Source organism: Muntiacus reevesi, chromosome 2, assembly GCF_963930625.1.
Source record: "Muntiacus reevesi chromosome 2, mMunRee1.1, whole genome shotgun sequence".
NCBI lineage: Eukaryota > Metazoa > Chordata > Mammalia > Artiodactyla > Cervidae > Muntiacus > Muntiacus reevesi.
In genome coordinates, this window is record NC_089250.1 from 136,523,292 (window position 1) to 136,547,697 (window position 24,406).

At 39.3% G+C, this 24,406-nt stretch overlaps 1 protein-coding gene across 5 annotated transcripts in view; it reads right to left on the reverse strand.

The window, feature by feature from the left end:
* Window positions 1-4,624: 4,624 nt before the first annotated feature.
* Window positions 4,625-24,406, reverse strand: part of IDE (insulin degrading enzyme) — a 92,537-nt gene continuing 72,755 nt past the window's right edge. For all 5 annotated transcript variants that reach the window (XM_065922919.1, XM_065922918.1, XM_065922917.1 and 2 more), the window contains 10 exons: window positions 23,144-23,254; window positions 22,098-22,218; window positions 18,879-18,970; window positions 17,805-17,916; window positions 16,005-16,172; window positions 14,380-14,652; window positions 13,347-13,408; window positions 8,321-8,393; window positions 7,555-7,622; window positions 4,625-6,904 (listed from right to left, as the gene is read on the reverse strand). In XM_065922919.1, coding sequence (XP_065778991.1) covers window positions 6,809-6,904; window positions 7,555-7,622; window positions 8,321-8,393; window positions 13,347-13,408; window positions 14,380-14,652; window positions 16,005-16,172; window positions 17,805-17,916; window positions 18,879-18,970; window positions 22,098-22,218; window positions 23,144-23,254 — 1,176 coding nt within the window. In that variant the 3' untranslated portion in view covers window positions 4,625-6,808. The remainder of the gene's footprint in view (window positions 6,905-7,554; window positions 7,623-8,320; window positions 8,394-13,346; window positions 13,409-14,379; window positions 14,653-16,004; window positions 16,173-17,804; window positions 17,917-18,878; window positions 18,971-22,097; window positions 22,219-23,143; window positions 23,255-24,406) is intronic.

Below are 24,406 nucleotides of genomic sequence, written 5' to 3' on the forward strand. Positions count from 1 at the left end.
CCTGGGCTGAGAAGATCCCCTGGAGAAGGGAAAGGCTACCCACTCCAGTATTCTGGCTTGAAGAATTTCATGGACTGTATAGTCCACAGAGTTGGACATGACTGAGCGACTTTTACTTTCACGAACCATCTTCAGTTCAAGAAAAACCTACTCCTTATATAGCAAGGAGTTTACCAATCACTGAGTAAAACTCAAGAGTCATCAACCAAGACAGGAGAGACTTACCCAATCACTGAGGAGATGGATGCGTCTTCTCTAAAAAATGTTTCCTTATGTCCTTTAAGCCCATCTCCTGATCTCCGTCTCCAGGTAGTCACTGACCTTCCTTCTCACTGTAGTTTTGCTCTCCTGTTGGCTTTAGTTTGCATTTCCCTGATGATTCATGATGTTGAATATCTCTTCATGTGCTTGTTGACCATATCTTTGAGTGCAGCATCTACTGAACTCTTTCCCAACATTTTTGTCTTGAGTTTCTCATATACTCTTACACAGAACTCCTTTGTCTCATTTTTGTATTTCCTCCCAGTCAGCAGCTTGCCATTTTCTTTTCTTTTTTTTTTTCATTTTCTTTTCTTAATGGTGTCTTATGAAGACAGTTTCAAACTTGAGAAACTTCAATATGTCCACTTTTTTTCCCTTGGATGGTTAGTGACTTTTACATCCTAAGAAATGCTTGCCTACCAAACTTTGAAAAGATTTTGTGTTTCCCTGTAGAACTTTTACAGTTTTAAGTTTTTAATCTTTAAATCTGTGGTCCTTTTTGAGTAAATTCTGTACATACTGTGAGATAAGGGTTAAGGTTCACTTTTTTTCTCCCAATAAGGATATCCAGTTGTTTTTGATCCATTTGTTGAAAAGCCTACTCTTCCCCATCAAATACCATGATGCTTTTGTCAAAAATCAATTGAAATCAACATAGGGCTCTTTCTCTGGACTCTTTTCTCTTCCTTTGATCTATATATCAATCTTGGGCCAGGACTCACTAGCTGGATTATAGTTGCATATAAACCTTGCTATTAGGAAGGATAAATTTGTTTAGATGTACTTTAGCTATTCAGTGTTCTTTGTATGTCCATGCAAAATTTAAAATCAGCCTGTACGTCCACCTGTGAGAATTCTGACAAGCACTTCTCTCAGAATCTATAGCTCAATGGAGAATGTGTATCTTAAAACACTGGCCTACAATCCATGAATATGATGCATTTGTACTTTTATTAGGGTCTTTCCTTTAGCAATGTTTTGAGGTTTTCAGTGTACAGGTTCTTCACATTTAAAAAAAATTTTGCCCCTAAATACTTTTTTCGTGTTCTTATAAATTATATTTTAATTTTGTAGATGGCACAAATTGACTTGTTGACATAAAATTGACGTGTTATTTCCTGCAACCTTGTTAATTCAGTTATTAGTAGTAGCACTTTGTAGTCCTCAATTATTTTTGTGTGTGCTTATGCCATCTGTGAATGGTTTTGCTTCATTCTTCCCAATCTCTATTGTACTGACCAGGACCTCATTTACAAGTTTGAAAAAAGTAGTGAGAACATACATCCTCATCTTGGTGCAACTCTTGGGGTCAAAGTACTCATCAATATATTATCCTTACATATTATGTCACCAGTAGGTATCCTTAAATTCCCTTTACTAGCTTGAGGAAATTCCCTTCTATTCCTGTTTAATGAGAGCTGTTAGTATGAACTTTGTAAAATGCTTTTACTCTACCTATTGAAATGATTATGTGGTTTTTGCTCCTTAATTTTGTCACTATGGTAAATAACACTACTCATAATTGATTTTCAAATATTGTACCAACCTTGCATTCCTGGGAGAACCCTATTACCATGTAATATTGATATAGTACTTGCAAATCAACTGTATATTCTTTTATACATCACTGGATACAAATTGTTAACATTTTGTTTAAGCCTTTCAGGACTCTTAAAAGGGTAATAGGTTTGGAGCTTTCTATACTTGAAATATCTTTTTTGGATTTTTTTTTTTTTTTTTTTTTTGAGGTTGGTAAAAGGGTAATGCTGACCTCATAAAAGTGTTCCCTCTTGTTTTCTAAAATGTAAAATTGCTAAAATTTCACCCTTAAATGTCTGACAGAATTTACCATTGAAGCCATCTGGGTTTGGAATTCTGTGGAAAAGGGATTAATTCACTTTAAGACAGATTAAGGGAATATTCACATTTTCTATTTCTTTTCATGTCTGTTTTGGTCATTTGTCTCTTTCAAGATATGTACTTCTTTCATCTAAGTTGTCATATTTACTTGTATGTAACATCTAAACAAAGAGAACACAACCCAGATCTACCTCTGGGTGAGGCCCAGTTCCTGACTACACAACAACCATGTTACTAGCAGAAACTTGATCAGGTATTTAGGGGTGAGGAGCCATGACATCTGCAACCTGATGAAAGAGAGGGAGGGAGGGAGCAATGCGTGCAGAAAATGTGATTAAACTGGTGAATACAGTGGGGAGGGCACTATACTATTTTTCCAACTTTTCTCTAGGTTTCAAATTTTTCCAAAAAGAAGTTAAAATGATATATTCATATTCCACAACCCAGTGATTTAAAGAAATGACCAGAAAACCACACACAAACTCTGCACAAGGAGTTTTATCATGGATCAAAGTTTGAAAACACCCTAAACATCCCACAAAGAGGATCAGATAAACAAACTACAGTATAAGACATGAAAAACCCAACAACAACAAATATCACAATTTTCCCAAGATTATCCAATACAGACAGACAATGGAAGGAAAAAGTCATAACACTGAATACAAGACCCCAGTCTACATGCACGAGGAAAAGACTGCAAAGTAACAATGCAAAAAAAAACACAAAACACCAAAAACCCATGACTGTCTTAGAGTGGTGGGGTCACAGGAGAACTTGACTCTTCTTCATAATCCTTGTTCAGAATTTCTTGAAGGATTCCAGGTCTTCTCATCACTCCAGGGGCAAAAGGAAGGAGAACTTAAATTAAGGGCAGGTCAGGAGGTATGGGCTGGATTAACTCCAAGAGGGAGGGAGATCCTGCATGCTGTGGTGGTTAACTGGTCACAGGGGAGCCCAGTAGAGGGGAAATGACACAGGCTGGACAGGACAGCCACACAGACTCTGAGACCTGATTTTATTCCCTTTGAAACAGGCAAAGGTTGGGAGACCAAGGTGGTTATCTGCGAAAAAAATAAAGCTTCATACAAGTGTAAAGGTAAACCACCTTTCTACTTTGTTCCACAGGTACCTTAATAGACTTGGTACCTATTATTACAGGAAATCCCCATAGAACAATGAGAACTAGTGATTAAAGATCAAAGTTTTAACAAATTCTGGGAGATAGTAAAGGACAGGGAAGCCTGGCATGCTGCAATTCATGGGGTTTCAGAGTCAGAAGCGACTCAGCAACTGAACCACCACCACCTACTATTACAAAAAATCCACATGGAACAATGAGAACTAGCGTTTAAAGATCTGAGTGGAGGTTTGAATCTGTGCTTCCCACACAGTCCTGGGCAAACTGTTCAAACTTTCTGAGCCTATTTTCACCTCTGAAAACCTGGGATGATGATGATGATGATTGTAATCATCATCCTCCCATTTCAAAAAGATTACTGTGGAAGATCTACTGTGGGAGATGTCTGTGAGGGTGGTCTATAGTCTATGAAGTACTTTACAATGTCAGTTAATGTTAACTTAGGGTATGAACTATTCAAAATGCTGCTACTATCTTTGAAGAGAGAAAAGTAGCAATTCATACTGCCAATAAGCTTTGCCACAAGACACCATGGAGTGTTCCATGTTTAGGCTGACAAGGTCAATGAATGAACATCAGACGGGCAGCACAGAATACTAGGGATCCAGGAGCCTACGGGGTTAAGGGGGCAGAAACACCCTTACAAAGGAAGATGAGTATGTGAGAATCCTTGGTTTCCACTACAAACATTCTGCAAACATGGGAAGGAGACCAGGTGATTCCCCACACACACTGCATCGTGAGAGAGGGGAAACTGCACCAAGTCACAAAGTCTGGGGTGGCTCGTGGCCTTCAGATGGTGCAGCTGTGTCTTCCCAGGCACAAAGATGACTGTGTGCCCTGCCCTACTGTCCTAGGTTGGAAACTGACAAACAAGCAGATTTCCTCTTGAAAAGCCTTGTTAAGCCAGCTGGTAACCACCTGAGTAGAAAGATTATTTTGACCAGGGAGTAAGAAGCCAGGGATCGGACAAGGTATTTGCTGGAGCTGTGGCAGGAAGATGCAGAAAACTAGCTGTAGAGAAGAGAAATATTTTTTCTACCTTTAACATTTTTCTCCCTGTAATGCTCAGGACAAATCTTTCTGGATCTGGGGTCAATGACAACACTCACAGCAAGGAGTTCAGCCTCTAACATCAAGATTTCTATTTACCAGTGATCTGCTCTTAAGATTGTGAAATTGACTCAAGGGGTAACAGTAAGTCACTGTTACCTAGATTCACTTTAAAAAAACCCAAAAAACCCACTGTTTTTGCATTAGGAACAACGAAAAAGCAAGAAACGTTGTCAAATCGGGATGTTGAGAGGCAGGTTGAGGATCGGCCACTGAAAACTGTAAAAATAATACAAATGCAAACTGCAGAGGTGAAAATCAGGCAATTTATTGTAAACAGGATTACCCTAGCACTCCACCACCTACTGACTGTGTCACATGCTCTCTCTTCCACATCAACTCGTGAAAAAGACTTTTTAAAAAGTCACGGGTGACTGACACCTGAATGTGTTTCACAAATCTCCTTTATGCTGAGGAAAGAGCAGTGTCCAGGTAGTCTGTTATTGCTCATGGACTAGTTTGGACCTACTGAGCTGAATGTGTAAGTCAGCCCGAGTGAGCCAACAGCAGCTGGAGAGCCTAGGTGTACAGCAGAGAACACTGGAGCACGCTCACCAGCGACCTCACTTTCCTGGAGACTACCTGGGATGCCTCTCAGAGCTCTTCACGTGACCTTCTCATAAAAATGACACTCAAATTTCACCCCCACCTTTTTTTGTAAAGAGCTAAGTTACCCGATAGCACATAATTTTCCACAGAAAAGGTTTAGGTGGGTTATTTACTCTTCCAGTGGTAGATTTATACACTCAGGACTCATTTTCGACCCCTCTCATATATACTTGCAGTTTGATGAAAAGCTGCATAGTTTACAAATGCATAAAACCAGAAGGGAGTGATGGTGACTCACACACCTTCTGATGGACAAAGACAAGCTTCGTACAAGGAAGCTCTTGAAGGTAGGGATAAAAAGACAGTTACAGCACCACATTTATCTGACAGTAGAAATGGAGCCCCGCTTTCAAAAGCAGCCTCCATGGTTGTGATTATCATTCTTGCCCCAAATTCAGACTATTTGGAAAAATGGCAAATGTGAAACTTAAGATGTGAAAGAGACGTGACTCTACAGAAAGAAGTCCTGGTAAATCGACTCACATGGAAGTAAAATGTCACTGGAAAATACCATTCTTTACTTCGCCTGAGTTAGTCAACAACAGGACCACTTATTGTTACTAGTGCCCGTTTGTTTCCAATTTCTCTTTAAGTTTTAATAACAGTAAATATTTCAAAACGGCTGTTAAATATACAGTAACAATTTCATCTATAATTGTATCTCATGAAGAAAAAATATTTTTTAAAAGCTCACTCCAGTCATCATCTGTGTGTTTGTATGTTTGTATTTATATATTAAAAAAAAAACTCTTAAGGCAATATTAGACTGGGAGCAAAACAGGGATTTAGTGTCTCTATGGAGATCACACTATTTAAGAATCCAAGGCTTTCCTTTTTGTACCCCCCAAAAGGTGTCTTTGTACATGTTGCCTTTTATATTCACAACAGGGCAGATATTCTGGTTGGTATACTGACTGCAATTTCGCCGTAGTAAAAAGTTACAGATATTTAGAATAGCTGATGTTGGAAAAGCATGTCACACACTCAGTGGGATCTGAAGTTGACCCTATTTTTCTTTGTTAAATAAATACAGCAATGTGTTGATGTGACACTGATGGAACACTGCAAACCAAATATGAACAACAAGAATGTCAATATAATTCAATCAGAAAGAAACAAATCACAGTAATCCTGAGAAGTTCAGTTTGGGACAAAATTGATGTCAGGTAAGTCTGTATTTCTAGCACTGTAAATAAGTAGGGTGTTCTAGAGTTTTCCAGCATTTTACTAGCTTGAATAAAAAACATGTTCAAATTTTATAAAAAGATTAAAACCATGCCTTAATCAGCAATTTCACTAATAAAAGAAAATTACATTGCTTTATTATCTGCCAAATGTAATGTTCTCCATTATTTACATGAAACTATTAAGTAGAAAGCAAAATTGAGAATCAATTTTAAAAATGTATTACCTTTCTATATGTTTTGAAGTCTTTTCTGTCAACCTAGAGGCTTTTAGAAAAAAGCTAACATATTTTTCTTCTGACAAATGACTATTTTACAGAATAAGGAAGATTCTATAGGAATATCATTCATCATTTTAAGTATTGTTATATAAGGGACATTTCTCTTAGTAATGAAAATTTTTAAAATATTTAAGAGTCATGTATTTTAAAAATATTCTACATCTATAAGATTTTGTAATTTAATTACTCTGGATTTTTAATATTTCTACATAATGACATTTGACAAGTTTTTTTTCTTTTTTTCCTCTGTGTCTCTCTAATAGTGAATAAGAAACTATTAAAGTGGCCAAGATGGTTTTCCTAGCCCTTGGAAGACTCAGGAATGCATCCACTTGCACTTTCCCGCCCACGGGGAATCTTCAGAGTTTTGCAGCCATGAAGTTAATATGCGGTTTCACAAGGGGGAACAGTGGCAAACCACGCTTGAACTCAGTCATGTTCTGAATCACTTCAGGCTGCAAAAAAAGAAAGTTTTCTCTTAGTGTATTTACGCAGACTGAACAGGATATAAACTTTATTTTTGCATATACACACTAGTTTCTGTACCATGTATTACATATTATACCTGCTGACTCTCTTCCTGGATCAGTAAGGTCAGAGGGTCTATGCAGACCTATGGTGAGAGTTCCCAGTGGGTCTCTGGGTTAGAGGGAAGATTTCTGTCTTCCCCTAGGTGCTCAAGGTCGGGCACAGCAAGGGCTCAGGACTGTGGCTTGGGTGGAGTGGCAGAGGCCAGTGTGCCCACCTGGCAAGGGCCTGCTTATATTGCTAGCTTCCTCTTCTTCCAAGTAAATGCCAACTGTTCAAAATGATTAAAATTCACAAGCGCCAAGGAAAATGCGGGGACAAATGTGGCTGGAGATGACTCACTACAGAGTAACACAACTGTTCAAGCTAGTAGATGAGGCCGACAAGGGCAAAGCCACTGGTTTTCCCAGCTGAAGAGTGAAGGAATGGCAACCTGGCCTTTAAGGGGGACCTGAAGTACATGCCCCGATACCTGGTGGCCTGAAACCTCTGGGTTTTATGTGTCCTGGTGAACAAGCTCCTTTTAAGTAGGAAGTCCTCTAACAGTGCAAGCTAACACGACATTTATGTTTCTTACTTGTGGCAAGGCTGGTGCTTGTGACAAATTTATATCATTTTGACATGGGAACTCTCCAACCACAGGACCTATTTAAAAAAAAGAAAAGAAAGGTTTAATGCTTTGCACTCACTGCTATTTGTACACAAGAGCAAACAAACCAAACCAAACCAGACTCAGCTCACTAAAAAACTGCCCCAGGCCCAGTTCATGTCCTCTCAGATCCTTCCAGGCTGTGTGCTCCCAAGGCCTGTCAGCTTGTCCTGCCTCCCGTCCAGAAGGTCCCCAGTGATGGTTCAGGACCTCATGGCGCTTGAACAGCCTTGGTTGTAGCTGCTTTACTGCCCAGCTTTGATCTCACTGGTCCCTGAGGCTCTGGCCACCCGAAAGGACCAAGTAAAAACCACCAAGAAAGTCGGGGGAGTCATCGGCCAAGCCAGTCAGAGACAGGAGATGGGAAGAACTGAGCAGATAGACTGCTCGCCTCCCTCCCCACATGCAGCGGCTCCATATCGCTCCTTTGGAGAGGTCCCGCCAGCACTGGCTGTGTTCTCTGACAGAGCTGTGGCCAGCTCAGCCCTGTGCCATCTGGTGCCGGCTCTCCCCTTCACGGTCTCGTCTCCCTTTGCCCCTCACTTTTGCCTTGACAGAGCAGACCCTGTCTCCAGGTAGCTCCCCTTCTGCGCCCCTTTACTTCCTGGTGCTCTCTAAGGGATGTGGCTACGGCATGGGATAGCTATCATGTGCCGAAAAACACCCTTTTCAAAAGTCACTTCTCAGTACTTACAAGAATCCATTTCTCTGGCAAGAACATGGACGGATACCTTATGTCTCCTCGGGGCATCTACCGCCAACATTTCCTGGATGGGAAGAAGAGCAAGGTCATGCTTTTGCCCCACTAGGGAACTTAAAATGAGGTGCTGTCTTACGACCATAAAGAGTCATCCTGCACACAGTCAGAAACAGAAAAGATGCGTCCCTTTCTCTCCCCTCACTTACAGTATTTCATTTAAACTCTACAAACATTAGGAGGGTAGGCATCGTACAGATGAGAAAACTGGAGTGTTCATGCTCCTATGACTAATAAGTACCTGGACTGGGATTAAAAACCCAGCCCATTACTCATCAGGGTGTGACCAGGGCTGCACCCAGTGATCTGAGGTATGTGCAGAGACAATGGCCTGAGCTTAGGTAGGGGATGACCACAATGCCCACTCCCCAGGAACCTCCCCAGGTTCTGTACCAGGGCACTGCTGCGGCTCCTCCCCTACCAGAAGAGGAGAGAAATAACATCTCTTGACTGTCGCCTTGTATTAGCCTCTTTCCTGTATTAGACCACTTGATTCTCTTAAGCTAAGCATCACCATGATTCCTATTCTAGAGATTCAGACTCTACGATACAGAGAGGCGTAACAACTTGCTGAGCCACACAACTCATAAGGGGATGGGGTCAGAAGTGAGTATGCTCGTTCTCTCAATTCCACCACATTGCCTGGAGGGACTCCCTTTAGTCATTACCAAGAATGCCAGGAGTGGTACGCTGGCAGAAGGATCCTGTGGGGAAGTGTCTCCTCACTCTTCCCTTAATGATAGGTCCATATTTATGTCTTTTCCAAAAGGAAGACTCAAGTTGTGATGAAGCTTCTCCTGATGCCTCAGCCAGAAGTAATATTTTGTATCCTCAGAGGAAGAGACTAGCAGCAAAGTCAGACTGACTCACAGTTATTTACAGAACAGTTACTGTAAGCCTGGTCCTGTGCAGCTGCAATGGAAGCCGTGCTGAAGTTGCAAAGCAAAGCTGGCAGAACAGCCTCTCTTAGGAGCTCAGCCCAGGTTTGTCTCATCTGAGAGCATCTTACTTACTAGAGTAAAGTTTGCTTCCAAAGATGTATTCTTTCTTTTTTTTTTTTTAATTTAAATTTATTTAATTGGAGGATAATTGCTTTAAAATATCATGTTGGTTTCTGCCATACATCAACATGAATCAGCCATAGGTATCTATATATGTTCCCTCCCTCCTGAGCCTCCTCCCCACTCTTACCCCGCCCCACCCCAAACATGTAGTCTTGATCTCTTTTCACCCAAACTCTCATTGCCCTCTTAACTTATATCAGTTACAGAACATCCTCTTCAGTTTCAGACTGTTCAATTTCCTGACAAACTTTGGACAATCCTCATTTTTCTAAAAACCAACCAATTGCATTTTCTTGTAAACTCTATTCTAAGGAACACTAGAGTCCCAAGAGACATTTATAGGTATTCTGTACAAAAAAAAAAAGTGTCCATAATGAAATCAGTTTAGGAAATATTTTGTTAATCAAAACTAAACAAATATTGGGCTAAATAAATCTTTACTACGGGGGTTCCTAGAACTTTTTTTTTTTTTTTTTTGGCTGCATTGCATAGTATGCAGGATCTTAAGTTCCCCAACTAGGGACTGAACCCATACCCCCTGCAGTAGAAGTACAGAATCTTAGCCACTGGACCACCAGGGAAGTCCCTCTTAGAATTTTTTAAAAAGTTAACATGCTCTGTGATTCCCCAAGAATGAGCATAAAGAAAAGTCATTCTCAAACTTACATGGTCACAAAACTCTTTTTTCTAGGTACCCCATTAGTATCTTACAGAACACAAATATATTAGGGAAACCCTGTTCGTGATTTAGTGTAAGCTTGGTAATAAATACTCTCACTTTTTAAGACAAGAAAGTCACCGTATAACTGTTATTTTCACAAATTCAATAATCAGGTACCACTTGTAATTTCAAATAATAGAATTTGTTTCAATATAGAACAGAATACAGAATTTATAATATAGAATTTAGAAATAGAATATAGAATTTAGAAATAGAATTTGTTTCAAATAATAGAATATTATTTCAAATAATTTCAAATAGAATTTCAAATAATAGAAGGAAAGACAAATCATCATTTCTTCTGGAAACATCACAGTATGTTATATTAGATCATCATTCTTTTTGAACACACGTAACTAATAAACATCTTAAAATACAAGTCTTAGGAACCAAAAAGTGTTGAACATGAGCACCCTCTTTTTATAGGCAAAATGAGAACAAGTAACCAACCTCACAAAGTGTAACAGTCTTAAGTAGTAAATCAATCACAATTAGTACTTACTTTATAATATCAAGGAGGAAAACATACTCTCATTTGAAGCATTCTGATCAAACTATTTAAAAACCCTAAGGTTGCATATTACTAATAAAGTGATAATAACAATAGAGACTATTTAGTAAATGCTGCTAAATGTCAATCACTTTACATACCTCATTTCAATGAATACTCCAATTAACCTCTATTTCATAAATATGGAAGCTTACAGAATTTGGCCAGGGTCACAAAGCTAGCTAGCTGGTGACGGAGCTGAGCCCTGAGTCTGTGCTCAGGGGCCATATGCTCCCACTCCTGCCCCACAGACCACGGAGTGAGGCCAGTAGTTCTGAGCAGGGCTTGGGACAGCTTTCTGCCTGGCAGCCGACATGTGTCCCAGAGCCCTGCTCCCACACCAACTCTGTCCCTCACAGTCCCACCGCACCTCTCTCTCCACAGACACAAAGACTACCTGCGCTTATACTGAGCTGCACGAAAAGCGTAAGATGTTATGGGAAAACCCATACAAATGTTTTGGCCAACCCAATATATCAGAATAGATTCTTATATAGTTTTTATTTTTTAAATATGTGTGTTTTTATTACATACACACATACATACACATATACAGATATTTTGATAGATTTTATTTTTTAAAGCAGTTTGGGTTCACAGCAAAACTGAGTGAAAGGTACACAGGTTTTCCAGATATGCACTATCTGTTCACAGGCCTAGCCTCCCTCTTGTCAAAATATGTTTTTTAAAAGACTATCACTGCAGAAGAGCAAGAGTCATTTAGGATGATAACTTGACCAGTCAGCCATTTCCACAGTCAAAAATGGCTCAGATCCCATTGCTGAGAAAGGTACCTTCAAAATACTGTCATTTACTGTCAAATTTTGAACCTAAAATTGCTCCTTTCTTTCTTCTTGCTAAGGTGTTACTGGCTGTATGAATATCTGTTTGCACATACAGAAACTAGGACCCTTTTTGTTTTTCACAGGCTCTGGGGGAAAAATAGGTATAATAACTGGTAGATGGTGCAAAGTCACCGTTTTCTCTATGAAAGTATCAGCACTTCCAACTCAGGAGTCATTTGCTTTTCCTTACTCTCCCACACAGCACCAACAGCAGGGGATTAGAAATGATTAGCTTTCACTGCACAACTAATTTCACAAAGTCACTCTAATGAGAACTGCAAATACGACTCTTGTATTGACAACTAAGATATACCCCTGAAAAATGACCTTGAAAAGCATATACTATCCCTTCCAGAGAAATCAGCACAAGGCAGGACTGAACTCCTGATGAAAAACGTGGTGTCTAATAAATCAGGTATGAACCAGGAGATGTGGCTAAGGACACTAGGTAGGGTATAATTCTAAGGCACTATGGTAATTACAGAGTAGAATTTTGTTCCTTGCCCTAAAAAATAGACATAAAAGTATTTTACACAAATTAGATGCCCCGGTACGTTACAAAGAATATATGTAACCCTTTAGGTACAGCTCTATTGCTACATAAATTTTTAATCTCTGCACTTAGCATGGTTATTACACACATTCTATGCCCATTTAAAATTTATGCTACCCTTCTATAAATTCTGTTACGGTGGGGAAAATTTAGACAGTATAAACCTCTTAGAGCAGAATTGGGATAACTTTAATGGCAGTACCTCTCTTTTCTCCTGATAAACTTTATTAGGCACTTAAAACTTAACAATATCTCTAGTGTGGAATTAGCAGATATAAATTACTATATATATAATAGACAAACAATTAAGATCCTACTGTATAGCAGAGGGAACTATATTCAGTTAACCTGTAATGGAAAAGAATATGAAAAAGAATAACTGAATCACTTTAGTGTATACCTGAAACTAACAGAAGGAAAGAAGAGGAGAGCGGCAATTGCTAAAGGCTTTGGGGTTTCTTTTTGGGGTGAGAAAAATTTTCAAAATTGTTAGGTGATTATGGTAATACCTTGTGACTAACGAGTGACTATGAATATACTAAAAACCATTGAATTACACATTTTAAATAAACGATTGTGTGGTATGTGAATTAAATTTCAAAAAAAAATAAAAAAGGAGTTAAGTGCTTTGGGGAAAAAAAGGCGAGTGGTCATTTATTTTTAAAAGGAGCCAAAAAAACAAAAACAAAAACAAAAAAAAATTTAAAAAAATAAAAGGAGCCAAGGGTGCATACTAAGTTGCTTCAATTGTCTCCGACTCTTTGCGATCACATGGAATGTAGCCCACCAGGCTCCTCAGTGATACCTAAGTCAGTGGAGAAGATTTACAGTTGGCAGAGATTGGAAAATAATCTGATTCTCAAGTTCTATTTGTTTTCTTTACTCTTTCTTTCCATGATAAGCACACCAATGCTCTCTGTGGGTTGGCGTGGGGAACAGAGAGAAAAAACAAGAGAGTAACCTAAGTAGGTGGGTCTGGAAGCTGGGAAGGGCCACCATAGTCCTTGGTCCAGACGGAAAGGAAAACAATACTGAGCTCAATAGGAACTGCCTCTTTTTCCTAACAGTAATAAGTCTTGAAAACCATAAAAATGGTTTCCATAAACCATAAAAAATCCATAAAAATGCCTTCATAAATCCTGCCTGAATGGGTTCAAAGTGGCAACACACAACATAAAGCATGTAACATTTTCTTATCGGTCAAAGTCTAAATATGTAAAGTGAATTTACCTTATAGAATTTGATAATATCTTCCTTGGTAAGTGTCTTCAAATAGGCAACTTCTATATTATCTGAAAAAAATCAAACAAGAATTTATTAAAATTTCCATTTTAAGCAGCCCAGAATACTAAATGACAATATTCTTCACTCCAACACTCTTAAATATCCATCTTTTTGAGTGATCGATTACTCCAGAAAGTAGTAAGGGAAAAAATTTCAAGTGAAAAGTAAGAGGATACCCTGGCTATCTATGGTTGAGCTGTTGGTTCCTGGTCTAGTCACTTCAGGTTTTTTGAGTCTCAGTTTCTTCATCTGGAAATAGGGTATAAAAACCACCTAACTGACAATCACATAATACCAGGGTACAGGGCAAATGCTCAGTAATTGGTAGTTACTATTATCATTAACAGTGAATCCAACTGCTAGAAAAATTACAGGTAAGGGAACAGAGGCCCCAGAAAGGCAACCTGGCTGAGATCTTTGGCTTGTCTGTGTCAGAATGAGAACACAACCCAACCCTTCTGACTTTGAGTGTAGCTGAAGTTAATCTCTGCTCTGAGGTAAAGGACCCTGAGAAGCAGGAGACTTTGGGACGTATAGCTCTTCTAAATCTAAAAGCACTGACAAATCTGGGGAGATCCTTAGAGGCAGATGCTTGAACCCTGGTGCCTCTAGGACAGCACTTGTCTCAAGAGAGTTCAATCTGCACATTTTCTGTTTAGAGCTATGAGAAATAGATGCTTACATATCTGTGCTCAGAGTCTCAGAGACATACCGAATAAAGTGAAATCAGATTTACTATTAGTGCATTGTGATGAGATACAGATAGATTCAGCCCTAGTTTGAGAGAGAGAGAAAAAAAAAGTTTCTAATAAGAAATTGCTGTTACATTAAATATAAGTCCTTTAGAAGTGCTACCACCTCGTCCCAAACTGTCCTGAAACATCACCTATGAAATGAATACCATTTCACAGAATGGTATCAATGCCCTCAAATGTTTCACCTCCATGCCGTGAATATGGGGGCCCTGATCATGCCTTACCTCTGTCAAAATTGTACTGCTGGGAGATGATCTCCCCCCAATATTTAGCACACTCTGCAGATAGCTTCTTTGGTTTGTCTAGTCGACGGATTGCTAATGCTTGGATGTGTTTTTGGAAGGCCTCTTCTGTCATGTCCTCTATGGACTTTTCCATGGTAATTAAGAAAGCTTCCACTCTGCTTTCTAGGTAATGAGGTGGCTTTTCTGACTGGATGATAAACCGTAAGCCCTGTATGCCGTTGGCTCGGCGTGGCCCGCTGAAGACAATATAGCCTGAAACACAAACACCAGCCAGTCAGGACCATGGCATCTCAGACATGGGTCACTTTTAATCTTTCAAAAATTATCCTGTCAGAGCAAATACAATCTACTTTAGGACTTTATATTATTCACCTCTGAAGAAATCAGCAATGAAAATATCTTCAGTTCCTAAGCACAGGGCAGAAGAGCTTTCTGAAGAACAGCTGGAAAGCTGGAGGTCACAAACCCCTATTCATTATTCAACATTCCCAAGCACCTCACTGCCTGTTAGTTAATCCCCTTCAATCCGTGTTAAAGTTATTCTCATCCCTACGAAATGCTAGACTCATTTCATCCCCTAACTATTGTCCTAGCTTGATTTCCTTTCACATCCAAGCTCCTTATGTGAACCTGCCTATACTATTGCATTTCTTGTTAGATAACCTACCCCTGGATCGACTTCATTCAGGCTGCAAATCTTTAGAGACCAAGTAACTGAAGGTCATGTTCCCACTGTGAGCTCCTCTGCTACCTCCCATCTGTATCTTTCCTAAACGCACTTGTGGCTTGCCTCCTCTGCTCTGCACCACACCTCACTACCTTCAGCATCGCTTTTAGAGTTTGAACACTCAGTAGCATTTGCCACACTGTACTACAATTATTCCTTACAGGTCTGCCTTCCTGATGAGATTGTAAGTTCCAAGAAGGGAAAGACCATCTAAAACTTACCCATTTTTGCAGTCCAGCATCTATCATGGTGGTTTAAAAAAAGACTAAAAAAGTTTAAACGTTTAAAAAAAGATTGCTACTTTAAGAGACTCATCCAAATCCTTTTTCATTGGTTATTCATTGAGTCCGTTTTTGGTTGTTTTTTTTTTTCTTTTTTTGATTCATTGGTTATTCAAAGCACATTACTGGGGCTTGCTTTTTTTGATCAGATTTTCCAGGATCTCCAAGGCTTTTAACAGTGCCTAAAACTGCCCGAAACATTTCCTCAAAAGACACTTACTGTGACTTCTTCTATGTGCCCCGGGCTTGGGATACAAAGATGAATAAAAAATACCTGACCTCTTAAGGAACCTAAAATTCAGTAAATCTAAGCATCTCTGGATGGCTTCTTTCCCACCTTGTCACCCGCAACAGACTGCCCTTAGCATCTGTTTCCCCCACCCAAAATGACCTCTATATAGATATATATGTGATGGAAACACACGTCATCTCCTTAAGAGCTGCTCTACTATCTATGAGATAGTAACTGCTTATCTTCTTGAAGTGCAGTCCCCACAAGCATCATGACGGGGGCTGTACATGTGGGGGACGTTCTCGAGGACAACAGCTGTTCCTCAAGGAGTGAGGTGCCCTGCTATGCCCTGCTGCCCACTCACCCAGTTGCTCCTTGGTGCGCAGGGTGTTGAAGCAAGGCTCGGAGATGATCTGACAGAAGAGCTCCAGAAACATGTTCTCTGAGGTGCTCTGCATGTCGGTTTGGTAGTATATCTCAATGCCGCAGTTATTGTGGACTTCATTCCTCTGCTGATACACAAACCATCCTCCTAGGAAGTTTCAATAAGAGAGCGACATGTTCAAAAACTTCTTTAAACAAACTTACTGTTTTGTTTGTCTGTATGAAGTTGTTCAGTTTGGTTGGCGTCTTTTGGCAGTTCCAAACTGCAATTCATTCATTAAGAATGTGAAACTCAACTTACCCAAGGGAATCCTAATACAGTGATCTGTACTTGGGAGGCCCTCATAAACACTCAATGACTTTAAAGGGCAGAACACTTGTAAAAGATCCACTTTATGACTAAGTAAATTTTAATGCTAATTGAGATCATAGTTAATGAAATCTACAATACAGTGTACACACTAAATTAGAACTAGCTAATATCTATAAGAAACTCAACAGAAATACAACCTATGCTTTAATAACCATGCATAACAATTTTTTAAACCACTAGTTGTACCATTATCTATTTAGCATTCAATTCAATATTGTTTAACAACACCCACACTGATGGTCAATTCACAAATTTATACATATGTGTACAATGCATAGAGATGCCTCAGTCTGACATCTCACTTTAGAGATGACGAAACTGAGACCCTGAGAAGTGAGCAACTTATCCAAGGACATACAGTTGAATGATGGAAAGCTGAGATATGCTGATCAAGTACTTCATCAAAGTTATAAACAGATGGCCATGATTTATGATAACTATTTCATGAGCAGTAAATGTGACTGAGCAAATACAATGTTTAGTAATTGCCTGATTACCACATTCAATGGTTTTTGAATGGCAATTCCTGATTCTTCCTCTCTGCCATGCTGTAGTGACTGAGGAAGAAGCTTAAGTTCAAAATGAGCCATCACCTGGTCTGTGAGGACTGGCTATGCAGAATAGTGGCACTGTGCTCAGGTGTCTTGCAACATTCAACAAAGAGATCCTGAGGTAACGCTTTAGTTGCTGCTCAAGTGAGCCAGACACAGACCCCAGCCCTTCAGAAATGTACAGCCTACCAAGGGAGATGGAGATGCACTTCAATCCCAATGTGAGAGAAGTGCTGAGTTGCTTAAAGAAGGAAGGTTCAGAAAACCTGTGCTGGGAGGTCCGAAGAGGCAGCAATTACTTTTAGAAAAAAGTTTAAGGAAAAAAACCAATGCTTCTTATCACTGGTCTAATATACTTTCCACTATACAATTCTGAACAATATTGAAAATAATGCTTAATGAGTTCTATATCAAAAGAAACCACTGTTAATGCAAAAGTAATCCAACACTGCAAACTCCCATATATTATTATCAATTCTTTATGTCAATTCCTATGGGCTCCTAATTCTAATTTCCATTTTTTTATAAATAAATTTTATTACATGCTTCCCAGTCAATACTTCTTCAGTTTTGTGATTTTTTTTCACTTCTTCACTGCTCTACGCTCAATTACCAGTCACTTCCCAGTATCATTCTCGTCAAAATAATTGCCTGCCTCCAATTTCACCTCTTTGGCCCTCCTATAGATAATTTTCTTGCAGAATTATCTATCTTAAGTTATAAATTAGTAGAGAGTCCCAGCGGATCTTTACCATAAAATTATATTTTATCATCCAAGTGACTTCAACCCACCTGTAATCACACACAATATTATGTCAAAGCAGTCCATTCCCAAATATAGAACATTTCCACTTACTGTCTGGGAGCTGAACTTCTCTGTACCGTACGAGCTGACTTGGAAGAAGCGGTTTCGTATGAGCATGTTCAATAAGGGTGTCTTCAACCATCTGCATGATTCCTAACGCAGCCTGAGGAGAAAGGCAGGTCATGGCACATTACAAACCCATAAATGTATCTTGATCAGACAGCAGCCCATGCAATATGAAAACAACATGTGTGTTAAATAAACTAACCAACTTTATCAAAGTGGATTTTAACCCTTAAGTACATTTGATCCTGCTCAAATAGATAAAAACTGAACTTGTTGATTTGCAACAGAGTCAGCAAGGTGGTAGTGAGGAGAAAGAGAGACCCAGACAATCATCGGCACCAATCTCGATGTCGGAGAGGAATCGCTGATGGAAAGTTGGTCTTAAGTGAATGGCCCTCACCACAGATATTTGGGGTTACAGCAAAGCAAAAGAGGTAAGCATGAGGCTTTATTCTGAATAAAACTGACCCAGGGAAGAATCCTTTCTCAGCCACTTAACAGCACCCGACCTTGGCATATTGTTCTGGAGACAAAACAGTGGAGTGGCAGAGAGTATGGGCTCTTGAGACAGACTACCACGGGAATTCTAAATTCTGTTTAGCTTTCCATGTGCTAAACACTTGAAATGTACTATTTACTTTAATCCTTGTACATAATATACTGATAAAGAAACTGAGCACAGAGAGATGAAGACACTTTCAGAAGATTACATAACTTGTAACTGGCTGAGTCAGGATTTGAATCAGGCTGATTCCACACTATACGCTCTTATCCACTATACAGTCCTGCTGTTCTAGAGTAGGGACCATTATTCCCATTTTCTCCAGTGACCACACGAGGCAGACAACAGAGGAGGCAGCCGTGAAAGTAGGTCCACAGTTAACCAGGATCATTCAACTCTTCGTATACCCTCCCCTACCTTCCTGCAGAGGGCAGAGAAGGCCAAGTCAACACTAATGTGTATATAGGCACACTGTGGTGGTTAGTCAGTAGCCTTAAATAGGGTAAAATTTCTGTTGCAATGATCCATAAAAGATTACTAAAACCTCAATCACCCACCTGCTTTGTTATATTTCCATGGAGAAGGGCTTCAATATGCAGCCGTGACAGGAGCTGAGGTATGAAGGCCTTAAGGCGAGGAAGGGTGACATCTGCAAACAGGTGTAAGAAATTGTAAGCTCTACCTATGAAGTCTTTTTTTTTTTTTTTTAAACTCTGAGATAATTTGAGACTTACAGAAGAGTTGCAAAAATAGCATAGGGAGTTCCTATATACCCTTCACCCAGTTTTCTCTAACGTTAAGATTTTTCACAACCATAGGATGCTGATCAAATCTAAGAAGTTAACACTGAGACAATACTATTAACTAAAAAGTCTACTTTATTTGGATTTCAGTTTTTCCACTAGTAACCCTTTTGAATTAGTGGTGTTGGAGAAGACTCTTGAGAGTCCCTTGGACTGCAAGGAGATCCAACCAGTACATCCAAAAGGAAATCAGTCCTGGGTGTTCATTGGAAGGACTGATGTTGAAGCTGAAACTCCAATATTTTGGCCACCTGATGTGAAGAGCTGACTCTTTTGAAAAGACCCTGATTTTGGGAAAGATTGAAGGCAGGAGAAGGGGACAACACAGGATGAGAAGGTTAGATGGCATCACCGACTCAACGGACATGAGTTTGGGTAAACTCTGGGAGTTGGTGATGGACAGGGAGGCCTGGCATGCTGCGGTTCATGGTCGCAGAGTCGCACACAACTGAGCAACTGAACCGAACCCTTTTCTGTTCCAGGATTTAATCCACGATCCTACCTTGCATTTAGTTGTCATGAGTCCTTAGTTTCCTCCCATCCTTAACAGTGCCTTGGTCTCTCTTTGTCTTTCATAACCTTAAGATTTTTGAGCAGTACTGCTCGTTTACAGAATGCCCTTTATTTGGGCTTTAATAACTCAATTATTATATTGGATTTACGTACTCCTAGGAAGAATACCCAGAGAAGGCAATGGCACCCCACTCCAGTACTCTTGCCTGGAAAATCCCATGGACGGAGGAGCCTGGTAGGCTGCAGTCCATGAGGTCGCTAAGAGTCAGACACGACTGAGCGACTTCACTTTCACTTTTCACTTTCATGCGCTGGAGAAGGAAATGGCAACCCACTCTAGTGTTCTTGCCTGGAGAATCCCAGGGACAGGGGAGCCTGGTGGCTGCCGTCTATGGGGTCCCACAGAGTTGGACACGACTGAAGTGACTTAGCAGCAGCAGCAGGAAGAACACCTGAGAGGTAATGTGTCTTTCTCACATTGGGGGCACGTGATGCTGACATGCTGTAACAGATGATGAAAACACTGACCACCTCATTATGATGTTGTGTGCCAGATGTCTGTCCTGTAAGTCCTGAACCATTTTAATCTTTTGGTTGTAATTAAGTAACTAATGTATACTTTTCAAGCAACTAGGAAAAGCCACCATGGAAGCCACCCCACCAATGCCTACTTTTCTCATTATAATTTAAATACTTATTTTGGAGGAAATACTTTGAGACTATACAAATATCTTGTCCTTACTTAACTTTTATCCAGTAATTTGGTGTTAGATGGTTAGATGGCATCACTGACTCAATGGACATGAGTTTGGTAAACTCCAGGAGTTGGTGATGGACAGGGAGGCCTGGCGTGCTGCGGTTCATGGGGTCGCAAAGAGTCCAACACGACTGAGCGACTGAACTGAACTTCAGTAAAGAAGAGTTGTCCCTTTTCCGTTAGGACACTATGCTAATAAATGCTACAATGGATGCTAATGCTAGTGATTAAAATTTAAAGACAGACATAGGAAGGGAATTAACAAGTGCTTACCATGTATGTATGCATCAGGCATTTTATAAATGTTATAAACTATAAATTACATGCTATTATTTCTGATTTTAAAGGTGAGAAAACTGGAATTCCTTGGCAGTTCAGTAGTTAGGATTGCATACTCTCATTGCCAAGGGCCCAGGTTCAATCCCTGGTCATGCCACAAGCTGCACAGTGGCCAAAGGGGGGAGAAAGGTGAAGATACTAAACTTAAGAGAATTTAAATTTCTTGTCCAAAGTCACTAAGCTAATAAGCTGCAAAGCTGCATTTGAATCTTGACCTAATTCCAAAGTATATATGTGTTCCACTCCACTGCCCTGCCCTAGAAGGCCCTTTCACTAGACCCCCTCAGCACTCAGTCTCTTTGCCGCTACAAAAATAATCTGCTTACATTTATGCTTTGCCAATAGGCTGGAGCACCTTGATCCAGGAAACCCCACCTTACTGATCACTTTTAAATCTCAAGCACCTGCAGACTGGTACCTAGTGCCGAGCAGGCAGTCAGTAAATGCTGTTCTAGTTAATCAACTTTATAATCTATATTCCTAACCAGTGCCTGAGGCAACCAATAAAATAATGACCTTCAATACTTTGCTCCTGACTTGTCACTGAAGACATCAAAGGCACAGTGATACATAATAAGTAAGGATTTGTCATAAAAGATTATTAAAAATTCAACAGTACTCTTTTTTCTTATTACTGAGCATGTAGGAAGGAAGACTAATTGGTAGTGCAATGCTGAGAAGTGGAAAAGATAAAACAACAATAAAGGATGATATCAGTCTACATTCTTTCCAGTAAAACCCTGGAAGTAATTTCATTCCATTGAACAGACATTCGTTAGACACACACTGAGGGCATAATATAAATACTAAATAAAAAGAACAAACGGAAGGCATAATTCACTGCCCTTGAGGAATCTAGGACTTTTAGGCAAAACCTCTGAAAATTAGACTTAACATTTTAGGAAAAAAGCAACAAAAGATGACTCTTTAGGCTAATTTACATAATTTTCACTTTTTAACCAAACTGAGTAGATCTACAGATGCTGAAGCATTCTTTCTATGTGATAAGACTTTTCTTTTAAGCTCAGCCCTTTTTTCCTTTTCTGAAAACTTCAATATTAACAAGGCAAATTCTTGGGTCAAAACACTGTCATTTGTGGAAATCTATGAACAGTAGTAACTAACTGTTGTAGGTCCATGTTGAAAACAGCAAATGTGGTTAAACTGCCTGAATACAAAAGCCACTTCAAAGGCTACCACTGTTTTTGTTAAAAAAAAAAAAAAGAAAAGAAAGTATACACAGCTGGCTTTTTTAATGGAACTATAAGTTATTAGAAAGCATAAACAGTAGGTAATAGGATAAACCAAAATGATTTTAGAAAACAATCAAGAAAGCATCAAGATATAAGTAGAAAGAGTCTCACCATCCAGGGCTTCTTTTAATTCATCTTTAGTCCAGGCTACTTCAGTCATCAGCAAGCGGAGGTAGTACATGGCGTGTTGATGAGGCTGTTCAGCTCGGAAATTGTTAAGAGATCGCATATACTAGTGAGGGAAGACAGGGGTCTGTTAATTTTATCCCATCCTTTTAAAGTCATTTCTAAAGAGCAGCTATAATCAAACTTCAATTTGCATAAATTGTGTGCTACTGGGATGTGGGATATTGGCTTCTTCCTCCGTTTTGAATTTATGTGATTAGACAAACCCCTCTCTGATCCTTAAAATAAAGAGCACTCTTTTCCTTTGTCTAGCCTGCTCCCTTACCCCCAGCATCTGACATGTACTTCCTTCACATGTACAGCCTTCACTGTGGGACCTCATTCATCCCTCAGAAGCTATCCCCAGTTTTCAAGGTCTCCATCTCTAGGCATCCTTTAATTCTTCACTACAAGGTCATCCCCAAAGCCTAATCAAGAAACATGGCTATGTGTGTGTATATATATACACTACTGAATCTTCAGTTGAAAATTGATGATAATTTCTCTGGGTGTACAATGAAGGTCATAGTTTGGCTTTTAAAGCAGCTATACATCCCATATATCCACTACTGGGCCAGCTATGAGTTGAAGTTAAGTGGCAGATACATTAAGCCTAAATAGTCTGCCCCAATGTGACAAGGCTATCATGTCAGGCTGAAGTCCCAGCCTGTAGAATCAAGCTTCTTCTTAAATGGAGGTTGAAATCTTAAAATCTTCAAGGAGTCCCTGAAAGCTACTAGATCTACCTCAGTTTCCCTTCTGAAAGAAAGTGCATTCCTAGCTCTTAGGCCCTGTAGAGAAGGAGGCCAGGTGTTCACCAGACTCTCCCAGGCTTTCTGGGAAAAATATAGGATCTAGCAAAGATAGGATGAAATGACTGACATAGAGTTATGAATGCTTCTTTTCCTCCTCACCTTTTTCTCAATAATGTTCATAACATGGCAATATTACCTGATGAATTAAAAAAATAAAAATAAGTTCAGAAAACTTACTGCCTCTTTGATAATTTCAAATCTTTTTTCATCAATCTCAAAGGTAGCCATTTTCTCAATGATCTTCTTTAGCAAAATTGGCTGCTTGTCATTGTAACCTTTCACCGAGAGCTACAGAAAGAGTTCAGGATATTAAAAGTCTAAAAATACCATGAAACAGCTTAAATTTGACTTTTAAACATTTAGGAAATCCCCAAACCAGGTGTATCAAAATAAAAATAAAACAAGTTTAATGAATTTCCTTTCTCATAAATATAGTTTAACATTTAGGAAGATAACATTAATCATCTTTATTTACTAAGACCCAAAAGCATATTTTTGCTTTTCCTAAACAAAAACAATAACAAGAAAACTTACCTGGTGCCAAACTATGGCAGCACACACTATATCATCAAAATTCAAGTTCTCATTAAATCACATTAATTATAGAATGTACTTTAAGTTTAATGTTCTAAAAGAATTTCTAAGGAATGGCAGGCTTAAGGTTTTTATAGGTGTGTTAAGAAGGTAAACATCATAGGGGAATATTATCTAGCAAACTATTGGATATGCCCCCAAAGTGTTTCTATTTAAATATTTTAAAAAATCATCTTTTAGGAAATCAGGCAGTCCCAATTTTGTATTATGTGGCATTTTGCCACTTTCCCTGTTCTGAGCTGCCCAACAAGGATCCATATGTCATACCACTTGCTTGTTTAATGAGTTCTGCTGATGTACCAAAAGCTAGTGGCAAAACAGATGTGAAGTAAGGATACTATGTATGTACCACCTGGATTTTGCCTGAGGACAATTTAATAGTCTCTGAAACCATAACATTTTGAAAAGCAGGGAAAGCCTATTTTCTACTGTATGTTGCCACATGGTGGCACCCACAGCAGTAGAGAATACACTGCAACTAGAATATCTCTGGAAGTCTCTACCTGATGAAAACTGATAGGCAAGAACCTCAGCAAGAGTGAAGGTCACTGACCATGGAGAACACATCATGAACTGTGGGAACTAGACTGACAACTAGCAGGAAGCCCATTTTGTCACAAATTAAAATGATTAACTGAATGGTAATATGCTACTAAAAGTCAACAGTAAAAAATAAGCCATAGATTATTACTTTCCTATTTGAATTTTACTTTGTTCTCTGGGCTCCAAATTTCCCCGGTCTCTGAGAATGGTTAAGTTACAAACATTCTTATACATTAAACAGAAACTACCAGAAAAGTTACTTGTGTGAAGAAAAAAAAGTCACTGCAAATAAAATTTAAAAAA